At 35.0% G+C, this 11,883-nt stretch overlaps 1 protein-coding gene and 1 long non-coding RNA gene across 2 annotated transcripts in view; one reads left to right on the plus strand and one right to left on the minus strand.

The window, feature by feature from the left end:
• LOC146996260 (uncharacterized) overlaps positions 1–8,189 on the minus strand; it is a 136,787-nt gene extending 128,598 nt beyond the window's left edge. Inside the window, exon 1 of the long non-coding RNA XR_015042155.1 lies at positions 8,051–8,189. This is a non-coding gene — a long non-coding RNA (uncharacterized LOC146996260). The remainder of the gene's footprint in view (positions 1–8,050) is intronic.
• Positions 1,497–7,187, plus strand: LOC146996261 (uncharacterized). Its single transcript, XM_085820576.1, has one exon. It carries the CDS (start codon positions 2,317–2,319, stop codon positions 3,298–3,300), a length of 984 nt encoding a protein of 327 aa, XP_085676702.1. The 5' UTR covers positions 1,497–2,316; the 3' UTR covers positions 3,301–7,187.
• Positions 8,190–11,883: the final 3,694 nt, after the last annotated feature.

Raw genomic sequence — 11,883 nt, forward strand, 5'->3', positions numbered from 1 at the left:
GAGGTAGATATCTAGTTGGCCTTGGCTAAAGCTGGAACCCATGATGTGAGGATTTGCAACTTGAAGATTTCTGCAGCTCGGCCATGCTTGTATTCAGAGAAGTTGCGAATTAATCTTGATCTGCAAAGTTCAAAATAATCTCGATGGCTTGAAAAGCTAGACAAATTTTCTGCATATTTGATCAAGCTGATTTAATTCTCTGAGCTACTGTGGTTATTGATTTCATAAGATAAAGGGTTTTCTGATCTTTGAAAACGTTAATGATTTCTGCTAAATTTTCCTGCGAGTTTTTCTGCTTAACCTTGTCACTGTAAAGTTTTTTAGGCATTTCTTGATTAGTTTGGGCTGGAGCTTGAATGAATTCGGGGAATTCATCTTTAGTGGGAATTTCTTGTCTTTTTTCTACCTTCTCTAAATGATTGAATCTTTTTCTGTATAGAACCACGATAAGATTTTTCGAAGAAGTGAACATGCGAAGTGCTTTTATTTTGTGGCGACATGCTTATTCACAAAGCCTACAGACCGTTTCTGCTGCTGTTTGCTCCGATTGGTTAAAAGAGGAAACGTAGGGTTACAGAATCTAGTGCTTGGCGACTTTTGGTTCATCGCCTTTACAATTTGCATCTGAGCGTCATGTACCAAAAAGTGTACATAACTAGCCGGAGAAGCCGCAGCTCAGCGGTAACGATCGCGGGAAAATTTCTCAGACTTCTAAGGTCACCGGTTCTATCCCCGCTCGCATAAACTCTTCTCTGCACTGATTAATTTTTATTTTAACTTTATTAAATGACTTTGTCATTATTTGTCTTTTCGTTTTCGGGTGCGGTGTTAAAAATTAAACGCCTTTATTTTTTCTATTTTTGTTAACGTTAATTTTTCTCATTTTTATTTACTGGTTTGCACTCTTTGTAGTAGGTACCAGTAGCAAGATTACTACCCAAGATCCCGAAAAGCATTTCAATAGAAATAGCGCATAATGGAATAAAATATAATTTTAGTTATACTTACTCATAATTTAGGTAAAACGAGTAGGTATCCGACGTCCTTAAATGTTTACTGAATGTTTTCATTTGGTTAATTTTTTAATGTTCCTTTATTTGTATAGTTTAATGTGTCATGGAAATTTACACAATAGACTCTTTCTAACAGAAATGACGAAAAAGTGTATATGCTATCTCCATGTAAACACCTTATTCTTGTAAAACAATTACGTACTTTTAAAAGTTTAAATTCAAATACAAATAAACTAATAATAAGACTAGTAGGTTATTTAAAATATATTTCACACAATTCTTCTAAGCTTTCATTCATAAACTAAAAAAATATCAAATGAAATAAACGCTATTTCCGTTTGTTTGGCGTTAATTACCACGCCTACAGGGCGGTAAATCGCTATTCCAAATATGAACGCCAAGCAGATGTTTCCTCCAATAAGAGCAGCCCGTATAGAAATGGTCTGTAGGCTTTGTGAATATGCTGGCGACATCAGTTACAATAATAAAGCGCCATCTGTCAAACTCTTCGCCATGCGATTTTCTTTTTGCTGAAGTGGCAATGGAAACGCATTGTGGTATGTTTTAGCGTGCGTTTTATGAAATGATTCAACGACGCTTTTTCTTTATATATACTGTTAATACTTTTGCTCTTAATTAACGAACCTACAATTTCACTGGACATTCTGACTAAACTTCAGTGCTATTTATGCCGTATCTACATACTTATTATCTGTGAATTTTTACTACAATTGTCTGCTAACTTGAATTTACATACTCTAAAAACCACGTTTACAAAATATCACATTTACGGCTCGGCTCATCCTGGCGAGTAAAAATGTGCAACGGCGCCAACGGGTTCTCTGCGGATGAAAACCCATGTCGTAATTAGCTAACTGTCTATGTGATCCTCTTGAAACACGAAATCAAAATCAGGCTTGTATTAAAATCTGAAAACAAATAATTACAAAGAACCCGAAGTCATAAGCCAAGATTAATTTGTGATAAAGGATTTACCTATGCATATTGAAAATGGTGCCATTCGTACGTGATTTTTTTGGGTACGTGATCCCTTGAACAATTTTACAGTGCAGTGAAATTAAGATGTGTTTGTCCATGATTCTTACATGTCGAACCGGAAGCAGTCATCTGTAGTAGAAAACGTGCACATTCCTGCAAGAAGGAAGCCTTATATTTGTGACATATGTAGTATGTCATTCATAGAAAAGAATAATTTAGTGACGTATATGAATAGCCAAACGGAGTTATCCAAGGTATGGGACGTATGTAAGAAATAGTTTTACAAAATAATTTAGTAGCAGATATGCAGGTCCATTCAGCAATAAAGTCTCATGTATGTGTTACATGTTTCAAGCCATTTATGCGGAAGCATGATTTAGTAGCACATACACGTATCCATATAGGGGAAAAACCTCATATATGTGATATATGTAACAAATCATTCTTACGAAAGCAAGATTTAGCAGATCACATTCACATCCACACACAAGAAAAGCCTCATGTATGTGATATGTGTGGCAAGTCATTTACAAAAAAGCATGATTTAATATTGCATACCCGTATTCATGGAAATTTCGTGAATGAGAGAGAGAGAACCCAAGAAAAATTTCATGAATGTTTCATATGTAACAAATCTTTCACAGAAAAAAGGACTTTAGTGATGCATATGCGTATTCACACAGGAGAAAGACCCTATGTATGTAGCATATGTAGCTCATCATTCATGCAGAAATATCATTTAAGAGCTCATATGCGTAGCCACACGGGAGAGAAACCTTATGTATGTGATATTTGTAATAAATCGTATAAACAAAAACATAATTTAGCAGCACATGTGGGTATACATTCAGAAGAAAAACTTCATATATGTGTTATATGTGACAAATCATTTACAGACAAACGTTATTTAATGGAACATGTGTCTATGCATTCAGGAGAAAAACCTCATGTATGTAATATATGTAATAAGTCATTTGCACAAAAGCGCGTTTTAGTAGAACACTTACGTATCCACAAAGAAAGAGATCTTTATATATGTGATCTGTGTAACAAGTCATTCAAGCATAAAGGCAGTTTAAAAGTTCATATGCGTATCCACACTGGAGAGAAACCTCATACCTGTAATATGTGTAACAGGGCATTCATAAGAAAGTTTGATTTGCTGGCACACATACGTATCCATACGGGAGAGAAACCTCACGTGTGTGATGTATGTAATAAATCATTCAGGCAACAGCATCATTTAGTGGGACACATGCGTACACACGCGAGAGAAACCTCTGTATGAAAGGGGTAATAATGTAAATAGTAACACAAAAGTCATATGCATATTTTTTGTAGAGAGCAGATTCATATATTTACTGTAGCGTTTCAGATTTCTTGACTTTTTCTTTCAACAAGAAAAATAATTTTATTCAGCATCACTTGACATATCTCAAAATATTTATATTTTGGGTACTTGCATATTATCACAGCCACCTTGATGTAGTTTGGAGAATTTTGCAGAAGAAAAAGAACTATTGCTTTTACTAAAAGAAATTATACATAAGATACATATATAGTCTATATTTCAACTAAATATTTCAAAAGACCATCAGTTAACCTATTTCAAATGGGGTTTTCTTTTTGTTTTGGTGGAAGTTTCATAGCGTTTACTTTTAGAAAAAATTTGAAGCATTGTTTCTTTATCGATTTCATGGAAAAATAATCTATTCCAGCTATAGGAAAATCTATCAAGCACAAATTTTAAAATTGAGTTTAGAACAAAAATAATCATAATTTCCCCATAAAATTATGATAATTTTTCCATATATGTAATACAGTCAAAAGTCGTTAATCTGGACTTCGGCGATTCCGGATTATCGATTTTTCCAGATTATAGATCATCAGTTTAAATCGCGTAAGATGGCATGCAGAAATTCTAAAATTCAAAATATGAAACCATAATTTATGAAATAAAGAACAATTATGATCTAAAGGGTATCAAAATTTACAAAAAAAAAGCTTAATATTTATTTCTCTACTTTATTAAACATTTCTTTTAATGTAAGTTGTTTAAGTTGCTTTGTTTTATGTGATAGTACTTTCTCTTTAATTCTATAAACAGACATAATTTCTTGTTCACTTACAAAGTTCCACTGTTCAAGTCCCGTAATTGCTGTGCCGAGAATACCGACTAACTTGTCAATCGAAATTTTTTCGTTTTCACTAACCTCTCTGTCACCTTCATGTCTTTATCCATTTTTTGCAGCAATTCCACTTTTTGTTTGATGGACATCGAAACATACTTTCGTTTTGTAGATCCTTTGGGAGCTCCAGCATCGGAAATTCTATTTGACATAATCGAAAGTTCAAGTTTACTTTTATAAAATTGCTCTTACAGTCTGCAAAAAATAATAAGATTAAGGAACAACGCAATCAGCAACATTAACTGAAATAGATAATTAGATAATTTTAGCTTATACCGTCCATTATAAGCTAAAATTAAATAAAACGTGCACCCAAAAACGTATTCTGCACTTGCGCACACGCATATGCGCAGTTGTAAAGGTCTTACGTGCATGCATAAACGCCTATGCGCATGTGCCAATGTGGCGCATGCGCAGAAAGTTTTTAGCTTTGAGGTCCGGATCATGCGTGTCCGAATTAACGACTTTTGACTGTATTTGTAATATGACAAAAAGAATGCATATATGCAAATGTTGATGTTGGAAGCTAAATATTTATCATGCACATGGGTTGTCTGAATAATTGTTATACTCATGGTTAAGGGTTGTTTTATTCTGAAGCTTTATCGATTTCTATTAAGATGTTTGTGATAGTACACGAGTACCATATTTTGTGTATGTAAGGCATTAGTATATGAACAAAGGATTTTTTTATTTTACAGTATACTGGATGTATATCAGATCATCATAAATATAATGAAGCTGCCTTATTTGGCTATCCAAATAATTTTTTGTATATGCTGTACATCACAATATATATACTAAACTGTACTATACATACAAGTGATCGGTTGGTTTTCCAGTTAATTTTTTTTTTAGGAGTAGTACGTCATTTATATGATAAAATAGTTAAATTTCATTCACAGAGAAAAAAAATAAATCTAAAATAGTTAGAGGAAGAAGCTGCAAGATTACATCATATTCACATTTTATATTAAATACACGTGTTATTTATTGAAACTATTACATAAAGTGAAGTTGATCATAAAAATGCATTTTAAGTAATTTATATCCCCAAAAAATATTTATCATGTCATAAATGCCATTAAGTTAAACGGTTAATCTTTTGATTATGGCAACTTGGCGATTTTTTGGCGACCAACTGTGCTACAGCATCCTGCTAGTTTTTGTTTGGACGCCATTTTGTTTCCACGAAGTAAAGGCATATTTTTTTTTTTTTTCCTCAAAATTTTTTTCCAACAATCTGCTAGCTGAATTACGCTTATGCTAGAACTTTTATGGAACAAAAGTGCGTAATCATGACGAAGATTAGGTGCAAAATTGGCAGAAAGTGCAGAATCGCAAATTGCTTGCTGCAATTTTAACAATTGCACATGCACGGTATCCATGTACACGTCAACCTATTTTCACTTAAAAAACAACCCAGAATTGCACAAAAAGGGCATTGCGCACACTCTTGACTTTATCCATGTACACAGGTTGCTGTAGCAGGGTTGGTCGCCAAAAAATCGGCAAGTTACCATAATCCAAAGATTAACCAAACTATTAACTGAAATATATATAGGAGTTTTATGTATTTTTTAACAATTTATATAGATAATTTAACTTCATATGTTTGTTTTCTACATCATTAGTTATACATGAGGCTTATTAAGTTAATAAATACAGTCAAAAGTCGTTAATTCGGACACCCATAATCTGGAATTATCTATAATCCGGACCTCAAAGCTACAAACTTTCTGCGCATGCGTCGCATTGATGCATGCGCATAAGCGTTTATGCATGTGTGCGCAATGAATTGGAAGTTGATCTGTCAGCACTATCCTTATCTTCAGGACAGATGTTTTTATTTTATTTGGCTTATAATTCCTTACTAAATGTAGTATTTCATCTCGATGTACTCTTGTCTTTGATATGATTTAAATCAAATTCCTCATCATTATAATTCGCTTCAGATAGTGAAGAAAGTGACACAGAGGTTATTGAAAACAAAAAAATTTCGATTGACAAATTAGTCGGTATTCTCGACACAGAAATTATAGGACTTGAACAGCGGAACTTTGTAACTGAACAAGAAATTATGTCTGTTTATAGAATTAAAGAGAAAGTATAGTATTATTACATAAAACGAAGCAACTTAAACAACTTACATTGAAAGAAATGTTTAATAAAGTAATCAAATAAATATTAGTTTTTTTTTTTTTTTTTTTTTTTTTTTGTAAATTTTGATACTATTTAGATCATAATTGTTCTTTATTTCATAAATTACGGTTTCGTATTTTTAATTTTATAATTTCTGCATGCCATCTTACCAGATTTAAACTGATGATCTATAATCCGGAATCGCCGTAGTCCTGACGAGTCCGGATTAACGACTTTTGACTGTACTCACCTTTATTTTGCATTGTTATCAATTTCGACTTTTATGTGCATTTTTTTTTTTTATTTACAAAACTTCAATTTTATGCTTAGCACTAATTTTCACAAAATGCCATTAATTTTCTGACTTATTTTTTAATTGGTATAAAAAGAAAATTAATAGTTTGCATTATGTTAAAATCTAGTGTACATTTTATATAAGAAATATAGGTACTTTTTCATTTTGCTGGCACAAGAGATAAAGTTGCCAAAAATGATACAAGTGATGCCAAACAGAATATTCTCGCTGGTAACCTTTTACGCCTCATTTACAAAACAAGTCGCAGCCATTTCTTCTCGGATTGATTGCTTCTTTTGATGCTACTTTGGTAGACGGTTGCATGGATTTTGGCGATTTTTCTTTTAGCAAGTAATACAACTTATGGTAAACCCATTGCTGGATAAGTTATTTATGGTAACCAATACTTTGTTGTTATTTTATTTAAAAAATAATGTGTTTTATTGTGCATAAATTCCGTTTTTTAAATATTATTTATGGCTTCTAAATATTAAAAATCAATTTAATTTTGCATTTTTATTTGAAATAAAAATTTTATTGTTTATCATATTTTATGTTGTGGATGATGTAATCAATGACGTCACCTTACTTTAAAAGTAATTGGTTTTTATATGTGTAAATTTAATCTAATGTTTTAAACATTATTTATGGCTGTTAAAACTTAAAATACAATTTAATTTTGCATTTGGTAAAAGCGCAGAATAGGCTGCATCAACAAAGTTCAGTATGAGAAGCTGCGTGACGTCATTAAATGGGTGGGACTAAGCTTATGACGTCACAATGTAGTCTCGCATTTACACTACGTGTACTTTCTATTTTCTCTTAAAAATAACAATAATAAATTGTTTATTATTGTAAATTAATATCAAATTCTTTACTTTTAATTTACATTTATAACATTTAAGTTTAGGCGTTACTGATAATAAGTATAATAAATCGTTTATAAAATTACCATGATACAGTGAGCGAATTCTACCAATTATTAAAACGATAAACAACGTCGCAGTCTTTAATAGTTGTAGAGCTTCAATATTAAATTATTATTTTTTTTTATTAATTTTTTTTATTTATACAAATAAACTATTTTTTTTTAATTTAAATTCATATTGTGGAACATTTCAATTTTATCATTTTTACAAATTACCTTCTTGCTACTTAACGACATAATTCCTTACATACCAATAATTAGACAATTTTCATTATTTCTAAAAATTTTAAACTTTACGTTAATAAAAAAAGAATATTTTTTATTGCATATGAACATCATTACACAGCTTTCATATCAGTTTCTTAAAATTCCTAAATCACGCTATATTCTGTGCAGGCATGCTAGAATTCTACGCATTAATAAATAAAAAAATCTAATTTCTCAGAATGAAAGAAAATAATATAATAAAATAAATACTACAAACTTGGAACGCTAAGCAATGCTTCACATACGCACACACACACATATTATTTGCAATTACGATACCAAACACTACGTATTAAAATATGAGGTAAACGTTACTTCAAGGGTTAAAGTTTACAGTTTTGCTACTGTTGAGTTGATCGTCGGACTATCCATATATATCGTAAATCGGAAAGCGTTATAAACATATCAAAAAACAAAAAATTAAAATTACAATTTAAATGAAAAATTATGTCTTAAATATAATTCACAACTAAAACAACAATATAAATTTAAAATACACAAACGATATGTTAAACATTGCACATAAATAAAGTCACATTACTCCTCGACATCACGCACAACCTCGTTTTCCCTTTTACACAACGATCATTATTCGCTCGAAAAACATTAAAGAATTCCACAAACTCGGTGTCCTTGTGCTCATTTATTTATTTTCACTTAAAGAAAAATCAGACAATTGCTCAAACTCGGCATTGCGCACCACATTGGCTTTGCCCATGTGCACATCGATCTATTTTCACTTAAAAAAACATCCAGAGTTGCACAAACTCGGCATTGCGCACCACATTGGATTTGCCCATGTACAAATCGACCTATTTTCACTTAAAAAAAAATCCCAGAATTGCACAAACTCGCATCGCGCACAAACTCGGCATCGCGCACCACATTGGCTTTGCCCATATGCACATCGATCTATTTTCACTTAAAAAACATCCCAGAATTGCACAAACTCGGCATTGCGCACCACATTGGCTTTTCCCATGTGCACATCGATCTATTTTCACTTAAAAAAACATCCCAGAGTTGCACAAACTCGGCATTGCGCACCACATTGGATTTGCCCATGTGCACATCGACCTATTTTCACTTAAAAAACATCCCAGAATTGCACAAACTCGGCATTGCGCACAACATTGGCTTTTCCCATGTGCACATCGATCTATTTTCACTTAAAAAAACATCCCAGAGTTGCACAAACTCGGCATCGCGCACAAACTCGGCATTGCGCACCACATTGGCTTTTCCCATGTGCACATCGATCTATTTTAACTTAAAAAAACATCCCAGAGTTGCACAAACTCGGCATTGCGCACCACATTGGCTTTTCCCATGTGCACATCGATCTATTTTCACTTAAAAAAACATCCCAGAGTTGCACAAACTCGGCATTGCGCACCACATTCGATTTGCCCATGTGCACATCGACCTATTTTCACTTAAAAAACAACCCAGAATTGCACAAACTCGGCATTGCGCACCACATTGGCTTTTCCCATTTGCACATCGATTTATTTTCACTTAAAAAAACATCCCAGAGTTGCCCAAACTCGGCATTGCGCACCACATTGGCTTTGCCCATGTGCACATCCATCTATTTTCACTTAAAAAACATCCCAGAATAGCAAAAACACGGCATCGCGCACAAACTCGGCATTGCGCACCACATTGGCTTTTTCCATGTGCACATCGATCTATTTTCACTTTAAAAAACATCCCAGAGTTGCACTAACTCGGCATTGTTCACCACATTGGCTTTGCCCATGTGCACATCGATCTATTTTCACTTAAAAAACATCCCAGAATTGCACAAACTCGGCATTGCGCACAACATTGGCTTTTCCCATGTGCACATCGATCTATTTTCACTTAAAAAAACATCCCAGAGTTGCACAAACTCGGCATTGCGCACCACATTGGCTTTTCCCATGTGCACATCGATCTATTTCACTTAAAAAAACATCCCAGAGTTGCACAAACTCGGCATTGCGCACCACATTGGATTTGCCCATGTGCACATCGACCTATTTTCACTTAAAAAACATCCCAGAATTGCACAAACTCGGCATTGCGCACAACATTGGCTTTTCCCATGTGCACATCGATCTATTTTCACTTAAAAAAAATCCCAGAGTTGCACAAACTCGGCATCGCGCACAAACTCGGCATTGCGCACCACATTGGCTTTTCCCATGTGCACATCGATCTATTTTCACTTAAAAAAACATCCCAGAGTTGCACAAACTCGGCATTGCGCACCACATTGGCGTTTCCCATGTGCACATCGATCTATTTTCACTTAAAAAAACATCCCAGAGTTGCACAAACTCGGCATTGCGCACCACATTGGATTTGCCCATGTGCACATCGACCTATTTTCACTTAAAAAACAACCCAGAATTGCACAAACTCGGCATCGCGCACAAACTCGGCATTGCGCACCACATTGGCTTTTCCCATTTGCACATCGATTTATTTTCACTTAAAAAACATACCAGAGTTGCCCAAACTCGGCATTGCGCACCACATTGGCTTTGCCCATGTGCACATCCATCTATTTTCACTTAAAAAACATCCCAGAATAGCACAAACTCGGCATCGCGCACAAACTCGGCATTGCGCACCACATTGGCTTTTCCCATGTGCACATCGATCTATTTTCACTAAAAAAAACATCCCAGAGTTGCACAAACTCGGCATTGCGCACCACATTGGATTTGCCCATGTGCACATCGACCTATTTTCACTTAAAAAACATCCCAGAATTGCACAAACTCGGCATTGCGCACAACATTGGCTTTTCCCATGTGCACATCGATCTATTTTCACTTAAAAAAAATCCCAGAGTTGCACAAACTCGGCATCGCGCACAAACTCGGCATTGCGCACCACATTGGCTTTTCCCATGTGCACATCGATCTATTTTCACTTAAAAAAACATCCCAGAGTTGCACAAACTCGGCATTGCGCACCACATTGGCGTTTCCCATGTGCACATCGATCTATTTTCACTTAAAAAAACATCCCAGAATTGCACAAACTCGGCATTGCGCACCACATTGGATTTGCCCATGTGCACATCGACCTATTTTCACTTAAAAAACAACCCAGAATTGCACAAACTCGGCATCGCGCACAAACTCGGCATTGCGCACCACATTGGCTTTTCCCATTTGCACATCGATTTATTTTCACTTAAAAAACATACCAGAGTTGCCCAAACTCGGCATTGCGCACCACATTGGCTTTGCCCATGTGCACATCCATCTATTTTCACTTAAAAAACATCCCAGAATAGCACAAACTCGGCATCGCGCACAAACTCGGCATTGCGCACCACATTGGCTTTTCCCATGTGCACATCGATCTATTTTCACTTAAAAAAACATCCCAGAGTTGCACAAACTCGGCATTGCGCACCACATTGGATTTGCCCATGTGCACATCGACCTATTTTCACTTAAAAAACATCCCAGAATTGCACAAACTCGGCATTGCGCACAACATTGGCTTTTCCCATGTGCACATCGATCTATTTTCACTTAAAAAAACATCCCAGAGTTGCACAAACTCGGCATTGCGCACCACATTGGCTTTTCCCATGTGCACATCGATCTATTTTCACTTAAAAAAAACATCCCAGAGTTGCACAAACTCGGCATTGCGCACCACATTGGCTTTTCCCATTTGCACATCGATCTATTTTTACTTAAAAAAACATCCCAGAGTTGCACAAACTCGGCATTGCGCACCACATTGGCTTTGCCCATGTGCACATCCATCTATTTTCACTTAAAAAACATCCCAGAATAGCACAAACTCGGCATCGCGCACAAACTGGGCATTGCGCACCACATTGGCTTTTTCCATGTGCACATCGATCTATTTTCACTTAAAAAAACATCCCAGAGTTGCACAATCTCGACATCGCACACCACATTGGCTTTGGCCTTGTGCACATCGATCTATTTTCACTTAAAAAAACATCCCAGAGTTGCACAAACTCGGCATTGCGCACCACATTGGATTTGCCCATGTGAACATCGACCTATT

Source organism: Stegodyphus dumicola, chromosome 7 (genome assembly GCF_044657685.1).
Source record: "Stegodyphus dumicola isolate Sdum_Otavi_A_Nest chromosome 7, ASM4465768v1".
In the NCBI taxonomy this organism is placed as follows: domain Eukaryota; kingdom Metazoa; phylum Arthropoda; class Arachnida; order Araneae; family Eresidae; genus Stegodyphus; species Stegodyphus dumicola.

Bases quoted from the DNA above. Each gene is read 5' to 3' on its own strand.
- LOC146996261 (XM_085820576.1), top strand. From the start codon at position 2,317: ATGCAGGTCCATTCAGCAATAAAGTCTCATGTATGTGTTACATGTTTC.